Here is a 17691-nt window from a genome sequence, read left to right as displayed (position 1 = left end):
CTCCGTTCAGACTGGCTGCTCATTTTGATGGTACTGATCTCAAGCGGCCGGCTTCACGGGGAACAGAAAGAAAAATGAAGTGACAGCTGCCTCCCGATGCCGGTGGCTCAGAAAAGCCTCCGGGGCCCCAGGGGAAAGCGGGACATGCTCCTCCTGGGCTCTCTGAGGGCGGCTCTGCTCCTAGGAATCTGGGGGGGAGGGGGGTGGGGGGGAGAAGACCAGGAGAAAACAGGCCTTGAAAGAGCCCAGGAGCCTCCGACAGCCTCACTGTCCAAGCTCAGTGGCCCCCGCGGTCTGCCTGCCACTCACACCCAGGCTCCAAGGACAGCCCGTGCCCCAGCTTGTCTTTCTGCAGCGAGAAACTCCCCTCCCCTCCCAGCCTCTCCTTCACCCGCCACAGAATCAGGGAGGAACTCCCCCCCGCCCAGCCTCTCCTTCACCTGCCACAGAATCAGGGAGGAACCCCCTCCCCCCAGCCTCTCCTTCACCTGCCACAGAATCAGGGAGGAACTCCCCCCCCCCAGCCTCTCCTTCACCTGCCACAGAATCACCGAGGAACTCCCCCCCCCAGCCTCTCCTTCACCTGCCACAGAATCAGCGAGGAACTCCCCCCCCCCAGCCTCTCCTTCACCTGCCACAGAATCACCGAGGAACTCCCCCCCCCCCAGCCTCTCCTTCACCTGCCACAGAATCAGCGAGGAACTCCCCCCCCCCAGCCTCTCCTTCACCTGCCACAGAATCACCGAGGAACTCCCCCCCCCCCCAGCCTCTCCTTCACCTGCCACAGAATCAAGGAGGAACTCCCCCCCCCCAGCCTCTCCTTCACCTGCCACAGAATCAAGGAGGAACTCCCCCCCCCCCAGCCTCTCCTTCACCTGCCACAGAATCAAGGAGGAACTCCCCCCCCCCCCAGCCTCTCCTTCACCTGCCACAGAATCAAGGAGGAACTCCCCCCCCCCCAGCCTCTCCTTCACCTGCCACAGAATCAAGGAGGAACTCCCCCCCCCCAGCCTCTCCTTCACCTGCCACAGAATCAGCGAGGAACTCCCCCCCCCAGCCTCTCCTTCACCTGCCACAGAATCAGCGAGGAACTCCCCCCCCCCAGCCTCTCCTTCACCTGCCGCAGAATCAGGGAGGAACTCCCCCCCCCCCAGCCCCTCCTTCACCTGCCACAGAATCAGTGAGGAACTCCCCCCCCCCCCCCGCCTCTCCTTCACCTGCCACAGAATCCGGGGTCAGCTCTGTTTATAAACTGCCACTGGCCCTCCCTGATCAATACATTTCATTACAAGACACAAAATGTTGGAAGATCAATGAATTTCCTGAGAGGACGGCAATGACGAGGCCTGGCATTCCTAAGGACAAGAGATGAGGCTGGTCTGATTTTGTGGGGGGGTGGCGGCCTTTGGTGAGGGTGATAGGTAATAATCTGTAAGTTGGGAAGAGAGCAGAGCAGTGGTTTTCATCAGGGGGTAATTTTGTCCTGCAACCCCTACTGGGGACCTGTGACAATGTCATAGCTGGGAGGTGCTGCTGGCAACCAGTGTGCAGAGGGCAGAAACGGCCCTCAGCACCCGATACACACGGGACAGGCCCCGACAAAGGGTGGTCCGGCCCAGACGGCAGCAGTGCTGAGTGGAAACCGGAGACGGCGGGGACGGCGTCCTCTCAGCGGGCGCTGCTCGCACACAGATAGGCTTGCTATTCAGCTGAGGTAAACCAGGAGCCTAGCGACCGGGAGGGAAGACAAAACCAAACCACAAGCTCCCAGAATTCTTAAGAAATCAGCGCGACTACAAAACACGCCAATCAGAAAGGGGGTTTAAAAGGTAAGCGTCTGCCCTCCAATGTGCTTTTAAAAATATTTATTTTTATTGATTTCAGAGAGGAAAGGAGAGGGAGAGAGAGATAGAAACATCAAGGATGAGAGAGAATCACTGACTGGCTGCCTCCGGCACGCCCCCTACCTGGGGATTGAGCCCACAACCCGGGTTTGTGCTCTGACCAGGAATTGAACTGTGACCTCTTGGTTCATAGGTCAACACTCGATCCCTGAGCCACACCGGCCGGGCTCTAATGTGCATTTTATTTCAAAAGCTTGCATTTGGAAGGAGATCACGTATGGTTCCCGGGGGGACATGTTTACGATCTCTTATCTTAGTCTAGTGAGGTGGGGAGAGGCAGAAATGGAACAAATCGACACAGAAGTGGGCAGATACGACCGATATGGTTTTCATGAATCCTGGAAGCCCTCTGTGAGGCTGGCACGGGGGATGGGAGCAGACGCTCGGGCCACCTTTGGCTGCTGATGACAACCTTTTGGACTAGACAGTCCCATCACACCACCAGTGGGGAAGAGAACACTCAGTGTCCTAAAAAGCAGCAAGAAGCTTCCAGTATCTACACCCCCACCCCCACCCCAGCTCTAAGTTAGTTCAGCCATGTTCAAAACGGAAAAGAGCGGGTGGCAACGCCCCCTCTGCAGTCAGGGGCTCCGGCAAAGGGGCAGAAAACCTCCCAGGGGAACTGCAAAGGCAAGGATGTCAGATGTGTTGGACTCTAAGAAGGAAAAACAGGTCTGAGCATTAAAAAACGACACTCTTGCATAGCTTCTCTTCCAAAAGAACAAGATTGGCCACGGAGGCATAAGGTGTTTCGGTGAAACACCCAACAACCCAGCACTGAGCTCGTTGGGTCCTGTCAGCTTGTAGCCAAGCCCCCAAGGGAAGGGCAGGAATCCCAAGCTGTGCAGTGCGCAGGTAGCGAGTGGGGAGAGGTTCTAGGCGCTCAGACCCCAGACAGCAGCCCTGTGCATGGGCTCCTGGCGCCCTCTGCTGGCCACCAGGAAGAGACAGAGAACACACGCAGCGAAGCCTCTACACAGAAGAGTCCAGAAGCAGAGAGACAAGTCAGAGGCAATCAAGCAAGAGGCACAACGTGGCCAGCAGGCCTCCATGGGTCCCCTTCCTCGGGCAGCTGCTTAGGACCCCGACCTCTATGATCAGCAGGAGATAAGCAGCGCCTCTCTATTCCTAGCGCCGATGACGAGGAGGAATCCAAGGAAACCCCTTGAAGCCGCCCGGGGCCTCTCGGCAGCTGGCTGCTCAGAGCACTGGGAGCCGGTCAGCAATGCGCTCCTCCCGCCGCCTGCCCCGTCCCACTGTCCAGGCGGGACCCTCATTCCAAGCGCCCGGGGCAGTAGGAAGTGTGAGCTCCCCCTCCCTCGCCACCTTGGAAGTAACGTGTACCTTTACTGAAGAACATGGAGGCCATCTGTCCCATTTCCACGCGGTCTGTGATTTCAAAGAGGTTCGGAGAGCCGCGTCTCTCTGTGGAGCCAGAGGACAAGGAAGAGGAGGAGGTCGGTTCACTTGGCTTCTAGAAGGGGCTACTGAGCTCAGAACTCTCCAGAATAATGAAATCCCCGCGTTTTAAACTCTTGAGAAAACTTTTCTTAATGCTTATGGTTCAAAATATCTAGAAAGGGACCTCAGGGATGCTGGTCGTGGGGTTAGAAGGGGACGCTTAGCCCTTGCTCGGCCAGAGCAGGGATCAGACTCTCGGGGCATGTGCAGTGCAAGTGCGTGTGCGTGGTGGGACAGGAGGAAGGAGAGAACTCGGAGACCCTAGATGTACTGGCACGCCCAGTGTGCACCAGCACTGAGACAGGCATTTCATTACTCCCACAACGGCAGCCGAGGTGGGAAGCTGGGGTGCAAGCGTTACTAAGTGCTGAGCCTGCAGGGGGAAGCCTGGGTCTGGACTCCTTTACCACGGAGCCTTCCCAGGAGCCACCTGCAGGCGAGAAGGGCCACGGGGTCTCTGCAGAGACACCCCAGTCCTCTCCACGGGGAAAGGGACCCTGTGGCCCCAGGGAAGTGCAGGCCAGCCAGGAGCCCCAGGACTTACGCACAGACAGGATGGGCCGTTGCTCTGCCCGCTCGTAGCTGTCCTGGACCGGACTGTCGCTGTCAGAGGCGGCGGAGGAGCTGTCGTCGTCTTCCTAGGACGGGGCGCGCAGGGAGGGGGACAAGCACAGGAAAGGGGTCCGTTACGGCAGGAAACCCCGTGACAACGGAGCACCCGCCTCCTCTGTTATTTCTTTCTGGAAGGGATCTGATTGGGAAGCTCTCGACACGTCCACTCGGTCACATTAAAAGGCGCAGGCACACTCGGACGTTGGGTCCAAGGCCACGGCACAGACCCTGGTGCAGAAGCTCAGCAGGACTGAGCTGGGTCAGGGTGGGGCAGGAGGGACCGGGAGGCAAACTGGAAAGAGCAGAAGCTGCAGCGTTCTGTGAGCTTAGGTGGCTGCTAAGCTTTTGCTCGGGGCAGGGTCCCCAGTAGCGCTGTGGACACGGGTCCTCCACGCATCGGGGGGAAAGGACTGGCCAGTGAGTGGCACACAAGCGGACGGAGGCACTGCCCGGAGACAAGGGCAACGGGCGCACCTGGTGGTTCTCCATCCTCTTCCAGCGGAGCTGTGCGTTGGCTGCGGCCATGGCCTCCACCACAAAGGTCGTCGTCACAAAGCTGCAGGGGAAGGCCACGCGTGAATCGCCAAAGGCAGGCAGGAGGGTTAGAGGAGGAACAAAGAAAAAGGAAGAGTCATTTCAAAGACCGGACTGGACCAACAGCCTGGCCAGACCGAAGCCCTGTCCCTCCTTGGAGCTGTTTCCTGGGAAACTCTCACGGTGGGTCTGGCCTGATCAGAAGTGTGTGCGTGCGTGTGTGTGTGTGTGTGTGTGTGTGTGTACACGGGCTGCCTCGTGTGCTTGCCTCGATGTCCCCGTCCCCATGTAAAAGGTGTTTGGGGTGCACGGGAGAGGCGACACAGGGCCATGCAGTACCGCACACCAAAAAGGGGCCTTTGGGGGCAGGGGTGGGAGGACAGACCCCACCCGGTGCCCTAGGTCAGGAGGATGAGGCAGGTTCACGGCCCACAAGGTGCCGGGAAGGGCAGAGGCAGCCTCCACTCTCCTTGCTGGGACACAGGCACACGGTCAAGTTCCAATGACACACGCTGATGGCAGAGCACAGGCAGGATAATGGAAAAGGATCACTTGGCTCTGGAACCTGTCCTCGCGGCCCTTCTGGGGGCGGTGTATTTTCACTTTCCTAATAACCTGGCTAATGTGGAAATAAGCTTGCATTTTTATGGCCTCCATCAAAAGGGAGGCCGGGAGGCGGCACCAGACATTTGCTGAGAAGTCAGACTACAGTGACAAATCACCCTTTTTCTTCCTCGTAAAGAAACCGGAGAGGCCGAGACGACAGCTGGGACGCACGGATGCTTCTGTCGGCAGGAGGCACAGGGGAGGCGGCCTTCCCGCCACAGACCTGAGGGAGGGCTCTGTCCCTGCCACCACCACCTGGACAGCACGGCTCTGCCGCTGGACTTGACCCGGAGCCCTCTGAGGGCTGTCACCTGCCCCAGGCAGCCTCCTCAGCCCGGCAGTCAGGTGGCAGGTGCGATAGGAGTTAAGTCCATATCCACTCCAGGCTGGGGGCGGGCAGCCAGCTCAGCATCTCCTAGGACGGTTTCTCATTATCCTGCCTAAGTGACCATTTTAAGGCTTTAGATTTTCCCTTCTTTTTGGAAGTAAAACTAAAATCAATCTTAATTAAGGCGTGAAGAGGCTTCTCACGGTTGCACAAAGCCAACTCATTGATCATGTTCAAATATAAATGGGGTGAGCAAGGCGGGGGCATGGTGGCCCCTACCCGGGGCCCCAAATAATCACTCCCCACTCAGACGGCTGTCGGTGCTGAAGGGCCTTTAGAGGGGACAGCAGAGTCACAGAAGGACAAGGACTTTTAGGGCTCTTGGCTGCCAAGGCTCACAGTGCGTACGTCATTATGAGCCAATAGCACCAAGGTTGGCCCCCAAACCGCCTAAGAACATGCATGGACGGACTGAAGAACTCGGGCATTCTCCTACCCCCTGAGCCTCTCAAGGTCTCAGTCGGCTTCAACTACCCATGTTCCGTTCTTCCACTCCTCTCTCCTGGCCATCTGCTTAAATGCCGCCTCCGTGACCTCTGAGCACCGACCTGAAACTGTGATCACCCGCCTTCCCCCACTGTTTGTGGGGTTTTGTCTCACTGTTACTACATCACCTTCTAACTGACTCTGCGGTTTACTTATTTGTTATCTTACTCCTCACTGCCTGTCTCCCACCAAAAAGGAGAGTGCAGGGCAGGGCTCCGTGCTGCTCAGTGGGGTACCAGCACCTGAGGACCGCGGGGCGCCACCTCTCCGCCTGGTGTCACCTTTCCAGGGTGTTGACAGGTGGTGCCTCCCACCTCTTTCTTAGAGCTTGTGGATTCCCACCTGGGGGAGAGGGCTTCGTCCTGAATCCCTCACCAGCCTGGGCACTGGCTAACCGGTGTCAGACCTGCCTGCCTGCATCCCCCACGTGGCTCCGGGAGCAGGACCCTGGAGGGCTGGGAGGCGCCGGCCTGGGTGCTGCCGGGCACGAGGCAGGTGAGGGCAATACCCGCCTACGCGAGTGCCATGTTTACCACTTACTACTCCATGAACTATCTGAAGCAATTTCTAAATTACAAACCGATTCCCCGGCACCTTCAACAACTGTCAGATTCTTTTCCTGTGGCTCGGTGGTATTTCCTCAAGAATGTACATGAGGGGAGGCATCCCGGCTGGGGAGGAACCAGGTGAGACATTCCAGTCTCCCGTTTTAGCTGGTCAGGGCTGTGCAACGCTCCACCAGCACGAGGCACTGCAGACCTTTGTATCCCCCCTCCCCCCAGCCACCTTGCTGAAGACTCATCACCGACATCTTCCTGCCCCCAAGGACGCTTCCCCACCTCCCTGTGCTTCCTGGGCAGGCTGCTCAGCTGTGCCCCGGCCCCCGGCCTGAGCCCGAGTGACGGCCTCTTACCTCATGAAACCCAGGAACAGCAGCAGGAGCAGGCTGACCAGCCACCCAGCAGAGGCGAAGGCCTTGGGCATGGTGAGCGCGCCGGTGCCCACGATGAGGTTGAACATGTACACCAGGCCAACCTGGGACACAGAAGCGACAGTCACGCCCAGGCAGTAACTGACCTCTCCCCACAACGGCGCCCAAGGACGACCCGGGGGCAGCAAGACCACGGCGGCCAGGAGGCCCGCCTCCAGGCAGGGAGGCAGGGAAGGAGGAGCATTCCACCCAGGTGCTCACCAGGCCGGCCCTGCACCCAGATGTTGGGAACCAGACCCCAACACTTGGATGACTGAAGCCCCACATCCCATGGATCCTTTCCAATGTCTCCGATGATCAGCTTAAAAAATATATATATATTTTATTGATTTTTTACAGAGAGGGAGGGAGAGGGATAGAGAGTCAGAAACATCGATGAGAGAGAAACATCTATCAGCTGCCTCCTGCACACCCTCTACTGGGGATGTGCCCGCAGCCAAGGTACATGCCCTTGACCGGAATTGAACCTGGGACCCTTCAGTTCGCAGGCTGACACTCTATCCACTGAGCCAAACCGGTTAGGGCTGATCAGTTTTATGCTCCATTTTTGCCGCCACCGCCCCACCTCTTGTCATTTCATTCCTCAGAGCTGCGTCACAGATGTTAGCTCTTTGCCCAACCAGACCGTGGTCTTCCATTTTTCCTAGCTCGCCGGGCACGGGGCCCAGGCCTCCTCCCCACCCATTCTGCCGTCGTCCTGCGGGACCCCGACAATCCTGCTGCTTCCCCTTCCCTGTCTTCCTCCCCACACGAACTTCAGGGATTTTTTTAAAAAATTTGAGATAGAATTCACATGCCATGAAATTCATCCCTTTAAAGCACACCGTTCAGTGGTTTTCAGTATATTCATGAGGTTGTGCAACCAGCATCACCATCAAATTCCACCTCATCCCCCCAAAAAGGAACCCTGCGCCCACCTGCAGCCGCTCCCCATTCCTGCTAGTCCCTGGCCACCAAGCTCAGTGCAATCGCAGGGTCACTGACTTCAGGGTTTAAACTCAACTCTAACGCCAACCCGACTCCAGCTCCGTTAATCACAATTATTCCGCACCCCTCGGGCCTGGCACACAGCCTCAAGACAGGAGTCCTCAGCGGGGCTGCGTGGCCCTCGCTCAGGTCCTCTCGGACACGAGGCTGACAGCTTCATTGGTTTGAAGCATCATTATCGTAATGTGATCTCATGGACAGAGCCCAAAAGGATGAAAGCAAGTTTGGCTCGTCTTCCACAGCGCCCGATTGGATCACCAGACTACTGCCAGGTGACACCCTGCTGGGAGCCCTGGCCCACGGGGACTTGGGAGAACCCGAGGGTGGCAGCCGGGTGAGAAACAGGACACACAGCCCACCTGGCCTTCCCAACAGGAAGTTCCCAGAGCTGGCTTTTCACAAGCAACTCTGGGTGTCCACGACACACTAATTTTTCCTTTTGTTGGCTGACTTCCATCGCGCTGAGGCTGGTGTGTCCCAGTGCGGGAACGAGCCCCGCAGCTAGCTCAGTTCTGCTCATTCGCTCGTCTAGTCAGCACCTTCCCAGAGCCTCCCATGGGCCTGGCTCTGTGCTCGGAGCTGGGGAGGACAGTGAGGAAGACAGGCAGGACCTTGACCTCACATGGGGGGAGAGGCAACAGGGGAACGGTGATGAGCGCCTCGCAGAAGGGTCCTGAAGGAAAGAAGCAGGGTGCAGGGCACCGTGACAAAGGATCGTGGGAACACTCTAACTACAGGACACTCAGGAAGGGCTCGTGGTGACACTCAAGCCAGGACCTGAAGGATGAGAGGGAGCTGCCCAGGCACCGGGCCAGGGAAGAGCCTCCAGGTAAAGGCCTGAGGTGGGAAGGGAGGTACGGCCGAGGGGCTCTGAGGCAGGTCGGGCTGAAGCACAGCCAGGCAGTGGAACGGCGTGGGGCCCTGGTGCCCGTGACGGAGGTTCAACGTTTTGCAGGGTTTCTGGGCACTAACAGACCAGGCCCCGTTGATGACCTAACATTTGATCTCCCTGGAGCTTGGTTCTCTGTCTATCACTTTTGTAAGCAGCAACCCTTGCCCTGGCCGGTGTGGTCCAGGTGGTTGGAGCCTTGTCCCCTACACCTTTCTGTAAGGTTCGTTATCCACTGAGCCAAGATCTTGCTCTCACAGGGGATCAAGAACTGTTCTCCCAGGATGACGGGGTGAAGGAGACCTCAGCAAGACGGCAGGCTCGCTCCTCATACCCTGACCACTAAGTCCTGGTAATGCCACCTCATCCTCAACACAGGCCCTCTCTCCCTACCAGTAAGATAAGAGAATACATGCAGTTGTTGATGGCAAATGCCCAGAGCAGGCCCTCAAAAACCCCCAAACACATAGGAAATGAGGATAAAAATAGAAAAAAGCGGCCCGGCCAGTGTTGCTCAGTGGTTGAGTGTCATTCCATGCACCAAGAAGTCACCTGTTGATTCCTGGTCAGGGCACACGCCCAGGTTGTGGGTTCGAACCCCAGGAGGGGACGTGCAGGAGGCAATCACTGGATGTATGTTTCTCTCGCATCGATGTTTCCATTTATGCCTCTCCCTTCCTCTTTCTCGAAAATTAATAAAAACATGTTTTTAAAAAAAGCAGAACCCACCGAGGCGTTTAGGGTTCACTGCCCTGTTGCCTGTGGGCACACGCTGATACGTGAAATGATTACATTTCAGCTGGAGGCACAAGAAAAGTGAGCATATCAGTTTTTTCCTTCCTCAAACTCAGTTGCAGAAATGAGTCAGCTCTAAGCTCTGATGTTCTGAGCAGCAGCAGGAACCCCAGGGACTTTGATGGACACTGTGGACCTCACCCTGCTGGTGCCACAAGGAGGATGTGTGCTGTGACACAATTGCTCAGATGGGAGGGATGCGATTCAGTTCATCCCAAGTTCAAGAAAGACCCCCCCCCGCCCCCCCGCACGTTGCTGACGTAAAGAAGGCTCCTCCCGTGCTGCACACGGATGGCCCGTGCCCGGCGGGAAGACCCTGCTGTGGAGGCCTTTCCAGCTGTCCTCAGAGGCCCCTCCTCGGCCATCACACCACAGCTGCAGAGCCTGGGACGCTAACGGGAGCAGGGCAGGCATCCCGGGCCGGGAAGGTCAGTGCAAAGCAGGGCGGCTGTTAAAGGCTAGGTAAGTTCTAGAAAGAGGACTCTTGCTGCTTAAGACGGTGCTGCTTTCCCTGGATACCTGGAAGCAACTTGAGTCAGTCCATTGATTATTCCCTCCCTCCAGCTACTTATCCAGGCAAGAGCACTCCATGATGTAAACATGGCCAATCTTACATCACACCAAGAAGATAAACTGAGTGTGAGTGTGTGTGTATGTGTGTGTGTGTGTGGGGGGGGTCGGGGGTAACACAATCCCAAGACGAAGAAATCAGTCATTCCAGTTGTTCTAATCACAGACTCCACCAAACTGCAACTGAAGCGTCTGCGTGCTTCCTCTGCCTCTTACGCCATCCAAGGCTGCAAAAGTTGTGCAACTCAAAATTCAGCTAAAAACCCAAGGCGTTCCAAACTGCTGACAGGAGCAAAACCCAGGCAGCAGCTGTCAATCACTGTCCATTTGAAGGCCAGGCAGCACAGTGGCAGGGGGTAGCGGCCCTGAGGTACAGAGTTGGCAAGTCAATTTAGTTTTCTCGACCGCTCTCTGATCAACATGTAAAACGTGAACAAACCTGCCTTTGCTGGTTTGGCTCAATGGATAGAGCGGCAGCCTGCGGACAGAAGGGTCCTGGGTTGATTCTGATCAAGGGCACCCGCCTGGGTTGTGGGCTAGATCCCCAGTAGGGGGCGTGCATGCCAATCCATGATTCTCATCACTGATGTTTCTATTTCTCTCTCCCTCTATGAAATCAATGAAAATATATTTTTAAAAAAGTGAACAAACCTGAGTCTCATCACACGGAGCCACACAAGGCTGCTGCTGCTGGAGGTCCCCCACCCGGCTCTCCCCAGGGTCTAGGCCCGCGGGGGAACGGGCTCGCGACGGGCCAGTCCACTGCGAGCAGAGGGCTGCTCAGAAGCCAGGGGCAACTCACGTGGGCAAAACAGGTACTAAAAGTAAAACTCACGTAGGGAGAATAGAGCTCCCCGGTCTCCGTGATTTCACCCGCCATTTCCAAAAGTGAGGAAGGGCGCGCCGGCGGGGCGGGGCGTTCTTCCTCGCGGGGGCGGCGGCTGCTGCGGCTCCCTAAGGCAAAGAGCAGACGTCAGCGTGCGGACTGGCCTCGACGGAGGTGGCGGCAGGTCTGCAGGCGCCCCCGCACCCCGCGCCCCGGTCCTTTATCACAGACGCTCATGGTGTCCACGTCTGTGACAAGGCGGCCGGGGGGAGGTCTCCCGGGATGACGCCCACCTGGCTGGAGTTTCCTTGCCGCTCGGACCCCAAGTCATATAAGAGGCCTTGGAAGCCACGAAGCCTCGGGCACCACAAGCGCCCCCTTGCCACACTGTGGGACGCTTGCTCCCCGTTGAATGCAGGGACAGCGAGCTCACTACCGCACAGGGCAGCCCAAGTCACTGTCCGCCTCTCCGCCTAGGACGAGGGGCCGGGGGCTTTCCCAGGTCGCCCTCCAACCCAACTTCTTGCCCCCAAAGCCTCGCCTTTTTAATGGGGCCTCCACTTCCTGAACCCCTAACCTGCTTTCTGCCCTCCCCGCCGTAGGGCTCCCCACTCTCAAGCCTCCCCCTCTTCTCAAGAGCCCCCGTTCCGAGCCTTTCCCCGACTTCTCCCTCCCTCCAGAGAGAACCCGGAACCTGCGCCGCCCCAGCCCACCCACCGTCGCGCGCGGCCCCTTACCTGCAGCGAGGCGCGCCCCGGGCCGCCGCGGCCGCCGCCTCCAGCCCCCCGGCAGCTGCCGGCGCCAGCTGTCCCGCACCAGCGCCCTCAGCGCGCATGCGCCGGCGCCGGGCGCCCACCTGGCCGGCGCGCGCCTCGGGCGGGGTGCGGCGCGCTGATTGGGCGCCTCGTGGGGGCGGGACCGGGATTGGGCCCCGGCGGCTGCCGTCTGCGTGGCGGAAGTGGGCGGGGTGTGCGCCCAGCGTGAGCGGGAGGGGCGCCCGGCGGCCGGGTCGGGAAGCGGGGCTAGTTGCAAGAGGCGGCTCCTGGGTTCTTCTAGGGACGCCTTAGTCCGAGGGAAGTGGGTGTGAACTTGGCCGCCCGGGGACTCCGGTGGCTGGGGTCCGGGGTGAGGGTACAGGGGAGGGGGCTGAGAACGTGAGTTCGCCTACCCTGACGTGGCCTGGGGACCTGGCGTGGGAAGTGGGAGACGGAGGCCGAAGGCCAGTGGGGTGATGGGAAGGAGGTTTAAGGGCCGGGCTGGGGCGGGGTCTCAGGACTGGGCTAGCGATGGGAGCTTTGGGTTTAGGCTTCGAAGTTCTGGGAGGTGGGGCGGGAGGAACCCGCAGGGATGGCAGCTCAGCCTTGGCTCTTTAGGGCGCGAGTCAAGGATTGTCTCACCACCTGTTGCCAAACCGGCCGCCTTGCTCGCAAGGGGTTTAGGGCCCCTGTTCTCTGCGGTCTTTCGAAGGGAAGGCTCTCCTGACACCTCGGCCCCAGGAGGCATTTAGCGAGTTGAGAGCCTGGGCTCCCACCCTACGTGGGAGGAAACTCAGGGTCCTGAAGGCCGTGCGCTCCCCACCCTCAGGCTGCGACCATGAGGTTAAACCAGAACGTCTCGCTCCTGGGGAAGAAGGTGGTGCTGGTACCCTACACCGCAGAGCATGTGCCCAGGTAACCGTGCCACCTGACATGGGTGCAAGGCGGCTCTCCGAGGCGCAGCCCAAATGTCCGAGGCTCTTTCCTCGGAGGAGAAGCATGGGTGTGAGAAGTGATTACGTGCAGGAAAAAGTGAACAGTGAAGCAGAGGACTCTGACTTCCCTGGAAGAAGTCACCCATCCCCGCTGTTCCCTTTCGCCCTCTCAGCTTTTGTCCTCTCAGCAAGGAATTAGTTAATGTTCACTAAATGTAAGAAAAAAATTGCCTTCTCACCTGATTGTAAAGTAGCGACATTCCTTTGGTGCCAGTGAATTTTCTGTTCCTGGAGACTTCAGCTTGTCATAAACTGAGCTGGGGGGTGGGGGGTGGTTGATGTCTCCTGTTTTGAAAGGCGGGGGCTGAGTTGCAGGGTGGGACTTGGGGGGGGGGCGTAGTTGGCAAAGTCTGGTAGACTGGAATGGTGGTGGTGTAGGGGTGTGGTCTCTACTTGTAGTTTTCTGTTTGGGGTTTCGTTGTGGAGCTCTGTCCAGCCTTTGCAGCGGCCAGCTTGCCATATTCTTTCCCTCAGGAATTCGAGGAATGTTTGTGGCTTTATACCACTCCCCCACACTGACCCCAGAGACAGGATGGGAAACTGGACAGACAGAACTGACCCCTCCTGCTGTTCTCTTGTGGGTCTAGCTTGCCTCTAGGTCTTGTGCCTGTGGCCCTCTGCCTTAGGAGCAACTATAACCCTTTTCTTGGGTCTTCTCTGCGCCCTTGAGTTAGCCCTCTGGGATTCTCCTTTCTACCACCTGTTTCTTCATCTCAGTGTCAGGCCCAATGCCCCTGGATCAGTCCTGCCTGCTGAAGGCCGCCCCTCTGTCCCTGCAGGTACCACGAGTGGATGAAATCAGAGGAGCTGCAGCGTTTGACAGCCTCCGAGCCGCTGACCCTGGAGCAGGAGTATGCGATGCAGCGCAGCTGGCGGGAAGATGCGGACAGTGAGGAGCGCGACCCTGGGCTGGGCTGGCAGTGGGGGGGCCGACGCCAGAGGCAGCCTCCAGGGTCCCTCCCATTCTTCCCAGCTGTAGCCCTTCTGAGGCACAGACACCCGTGAAAAGCCTGAGAGGTGCTTGCAACCCTAACACTCTGGTGCCCGCTGAAGCTGGTCCCTGTGGCAGACACTTTTGTCCTCTCCCCCACTCCCTGGGCCCGGCTGGAAGGATTTAAAGGAAGTATTTTGGGCTGTGGTTGTAATTGAGGGCCTGCCCCTCACATCCTTAGCTGCAAGCCCAGTGTGGTTCCTGCTCTTCTTTGAGCCCCCTGCAGTCTGAAAATACACTTGCTGCTTGGAGAAGGCCATCGTTTCCTGCAAGAGGCAGACTGAGGGCTTTTTAATCAGCCGCAGGAAGCTCTGGCCCCCCCTTCTGCCAGACCCAGGGACGCTGCTAGTGCTCTGGCTCGGGTAGGAAGACTGGCCTCCCTGGGCGTGTAGATGTTAACCCTGCGGCCTCCCTCCTCAGAGTGTACCTTCATTGTGCTGGACGCAGCGAAGTGGTTGGCCCAGCCAGGCACCACCGAGGAGAGCTGCATGGCGGGGGATGTGAACCTCTTCCTCACAGATCTAGGGGACCCCTCCTTGGGGGAGATCGAGGTCATGATTGCAGGTTCGTTTCCTCCCTCCTGGGCCTTGGATCTGCTGAACCTTAAGGCGGCCGAGGCTGCATAAGGACCTCCAGGGGCTCAATGGGAGGCTCTGGCATTGGGGAGCCCAGCACCTGGCTGGGGCAGACTGCCACTTGGCACCCTGTTAGCCTGCGGGTCACTCTGTTCCTGTCTTATGCGTGGGTGTGAACTCAGCCTTTGGATTTAGGGTCTGCGAACTTCACTCTGCCCTCTTTTGGGGGTGGTCTGGGGGATCCTCTAAAATAGTTGATCTTCCCTGGAGCATCTTCCCAGGCTGTGGGAGGAGCCCCTCCAGTTTCTGTGTCCTCCTTGGTCCTTAGCCTTCTCCTAAGAGGCTGTGCGACTCCTCATAAGGCAGCACGTTGAGGTTAAAGAGTCAGCTTTTGGGGTCTGGTTGCTGGGTGTCTCCACACCGAGACCTTGGGCTAGTCATTTCCCTTCTGTGTGCGTCTGTCCCTCATCTGCAGAACGGTAATTATATTTACGGACTTGGTAGAATTGTGAGGATTAAGTGAGATCGCATGTGTTGTGCCTGCCCGGGAGCCTGGCACATGGTGTCCATGATTGTCGTTTTCTCCTAGAGCCCAGCTGCAGGGGCAAGGGCTTTGGCACCGAGGCCGCGCTCATGATGATGTCCTATGGTAAGGAAGTCAGAGCAGACAGTGTGGGGAGAGCGGGCAGGCCCCAGGTGAGGGTAGCGCAGGTTGGGAGTGAGCCTTCTTCAGGTCTGAGGGTGCAGGCGGGGCAGTGGGGAAGACGGGAGACAGGTGCCTGCACTGCACACTGGGACGGGGCAGGGGGTGGCGGGTGTTGGAGGGACCTTCCTCCTGCAGCTTGTCCCTTTCTCATCTCCTCTGGGAGGAGTGACCAAGCTAGGTCTGACCAAGTTTGAGGCTAAAATTGGGCAAGAAAATGAACCGAGCATCCGGATGTTCCAGAAACTTCACTTTGAGCAGGTAAGGATGAGGCTGGCCGGAGGTGAAGCCTGGCTCTGGGGGGTGGGGCCCGCTGGTGCTAGCACTTGTGGCTGTAGCTTAGCCAGCCCTGATCTCTCTGGCTCTCCTAGGTGGCCGTGAGCAGCGTCTTCCAGGAGGTGACACTCAGACTGACGATGAGTGAGCCGGAGCAGCAGTGGCTTCTGGAGCAGACCAGCCACGTGGAAGAGAAGCCCTATGGAGATGGGTCCTAGGAGCCCGGCTGAGAGCCCTGCACCAGGAAGTGAACGGACCGGGCCGACCCTCTCCAGGCTGGGCTCTCCTTTCAGGGCCCTTCACACGCCGGGCAGGACTTTGCCTTGGCCCCCCCCAGGCTGACAGTGGGGCTGAGCGACTCCAGGGAGCCCCTCCTCCCGGCCAAACCTGACTTCGACTCTGAGAACCTGGGGTGGACGGCATGAATCCATCAGTAGAGGCAGAGCTGGAGACGACTTGGGGGGGGGGGGGGCAGCTGGTGAATAGGCCGGACTTCCCTTTTCCTGGAAGGCCAGTGGTGCCACTCAGGCTGAGGCCCTGGCTCGAGTAAAGTGCACTGCACAGCCAGCTTTCCGTTCCTCACTGCCCATAGCCTGTGTGGAGGTGAGCTGCCAGGAGGCCACCTGCAGCTTGTCCCGTCCAGCGTGGGAGCAACAGGACAGCTCAGTCCTGTCATCCTATGGAAGCAGGCTGGCTGGGTGTGGCCCTGAGAGGTTAGGAAACGAATGAGGGTGGCCCCGTTGGACAGGAGGCTTGGACAGTGGGCGAAAATCCTTGCTCCCCCTTTCTTCTTTGGAGCCAGTTTTGAGTAAATTAGTTTTGGATCCAGCTCCTTGTGGCTGGACAGCACCCCTCTGCTGAGTTTGAGGCCTCCTGTGTCCTGCCCTCCACCTCCGGGAGCTGCTGCACCTGTCAAGGCCACAAGGGGGCGCCAGAGGTACCGGTTCGGGATGGCGTGGCTGCCTGGCAACCTGTGCTTAACAGAGCTGGGCCAGGTCTGGCCACCTCAGAGCAGGGAGGACACCCATTGACTTGTAACTGCTCAGGCCCTCCCTGTCATCATCTGCAGTGGCATCAAGGAAAGCCAGTCAGGTTTCAAAACAGTCGTGGAAGAGACTCTGGAGGGCACCTGGGGCATTTTCAAGGGTAAGAAACAGCCCCAGGCGAGTTCGGGCGACTTGCCTAAGGCCTGAGCTTTGACAGCAGAGCCCGAACTCACGCTGAGGCCTCCCAGTCCCCTCGATCCTGTAAAAATAGCATCTAAAACACGCCTGAAACCAAGATAGAAGCTTCACTTGCTGGGGCCCCCTTTATACCAGCCTCCAGCCCCACATCACTAGTCCCTGTGAGCCACCTGTCTTCCGCTCAACTAGTCAAAGGTCCCTAGGGTTCCCCACCCAGTAGGTGACCTAGTGGGGAAGTCCTCGGGCCTGCTCACCTGTGGGGTCTCCATCAGGGGTCCAAGCGTAGAGCAAGGGTGGGGTGGGGGCAGGCCAGGCCAGCTGAGCAGGGCCTGGGGCAATGGGGGTGAAAGGATTTTGGCCCTAAACCCAAACAAGAGGCCAAGTGGCCAGAGAGTGACTAGCTCTTCTCTCCACAGGCCCCCTCCCTGGTTCACGGTCTCCCTGTTCTCCTCAGTCCCAGGAGCCTGGCTTCGGAGGTTTCCTGGTTGGGCGGAGAGTTGCCTGGGGCCAACTCCCTTCCTTCTCTGAGCACCTGCCCTGGAAGCTCCTGGCCCGGCAGCCTCAGCTCTCAGGCCACCTGGCAGACCTCCAGGACGAGGCTGCCAGAGCCAGAGACGTAAAGGACCTGGGTCTCCTGTGGAGGAACAGGGCACTTCGCCCTTGGCAAGTCCGCGCACCCACCTGCCACATGGCATATCCTGGGGCCCGGGGAGGCCGTTTGTTTTCGCCTAGGCCTGGGAACTGCCCTCCGACCCGGGCCAGGGCCAGATAAGAGCGTATCTGGCGCCAGCTCAGGCCACTCCTGGGAATCCTGCACCCCACGGGCTGAGGGCGGGAGGATGAAAGGCAAGCTTTCACTTTTCCAGTCAGGCCCCAGCGGGTTCACACCCCAAAGCTCCTGGACTCAGGAAGGCTCGGTCCTCAGCATGTGCTCTGGGCCCCTAGTTCCTGGTACGAACATGCCTGTGCAAGTTGACCACCAGGGGAAGCGCCTGGAACTGGTGGGTGGGGCCAGCGGACAGTTATAGACAGGCCCAGGGCCCTCCCGCTCCCAGGCCTGGGGTGCCCTCTCCTCCCAGCCAGAGGCCACCCTGGGAACACAGGTTTGCCACCTCTCGAGGCCGGGAGGACAGAGTTCTAAAGGAAGACACAGAGGCCGAGGA

The 17691-nt window shown here is 58.7% G+C and overlaps 2 protein-coding genes across 11 annotated transcripts in view; one reads left to right on the top strand and one right to left on the bottom strand.

Moving 5' to 3' along the window:
- TMEM104 (transmembrane protein 104) overlaps positions 1 to 13579 on the bottom strand; it is a 42604-nt gene extending 29025 nt beyond the window's left edge. For 2 of the 6 annotated variants that reach the window (XM_059671107.1, XM_059671109.1), the window contains exons 1-6: positions 11787 to 11944; positions 11059 to 11177; positions 6905 to 7026; positions 4452 to 4533; positions 3910 to 4003; positions 3249 to 3329 (exon numbers count right to left, since the gene is read on the bottom strand). In XM_059671107.1, coding sequence (XP_059527090.1) covers positions 3249 to 3329; positions 3910 to 4003; positions 4452 to 4533; positions 6905 to 7026; positions 11059 to 11103 — 424 coding nt within the window. In that variant the 5' untranslated portion in view covers positions 11104 to 11177; positions 11787 to 11944. Of the gene's footprint in view, positions 1 to 3248; positions 3330 to 3909; positions 4004 to 4451; positions 4534 to 6904; positions 7027 to 11058; positions 11178 to 11786; positions 11945 to 12978 lie in introns of those variants that run through there. The other 4 variants (XM_059671111.1, XM_059671113.1, XM_059671108.1 and 1 more) reach the window with 3 other exon arrangements.
- Positions 12024 to 16199, top strand: NAT9 (N-acetyltransferase 9 (putative)). Of its 5 annotated transcripts, none has more exons than XM_059671130.1 (7): positions 12024 to 12174; positions 12634 to 12719; positions 13579 to 13688; positions 14211 to 14354; positions 14955 to 15014; positions 15235 to 15329; positions 15440 to 16199. In XM_059671130.1, exons 2-7 carry the CDS (start codon positions 12643 to 12645, stop codon positions 15560 to 15562), a joined length of 609 nt encoding a protein of 202 aa, XP_059527113.1. In that variant the 5' UTR covers positions 12024 to 12174; positions 12634 to 12642; the 3' UTR covers positions 15563 to 16199. The 5 variants fall into 5 exon arrangements, with proteins under 5 accessions (XP_059527113.1, XP_059527115.1, XP_059527116.1 ...); XM_059671132.1 differs by having other exon boundaries at positions 12027 to 12126; XM_059671133.1 differs by lacking the exon at positions 12024 to 12174 and adding an exon at positions 12191 to 12203.
- The last annotated feature ends 1492 nt before the right edge of the window (positions 16200 to 17691 follow it).

Source organism: Myotis daubentonii, chromosome 16 (assembly GCF_963259705.1).
Source record: "Myotis daubentonii chromosome 16, mMyoDau2.1, whole genome shotgun sequence".
Lineage (NCBI taxonomy): Eukaryota > Metazoa > Chordata > Mammalia > Chiroptera > Vespertilionidae > Myotis > Myotis daubentonii.
Note: the sequence above shows the minus strand (reverse complement) of the source record. Positions and strands in the feature narration are given on the sequence as shown.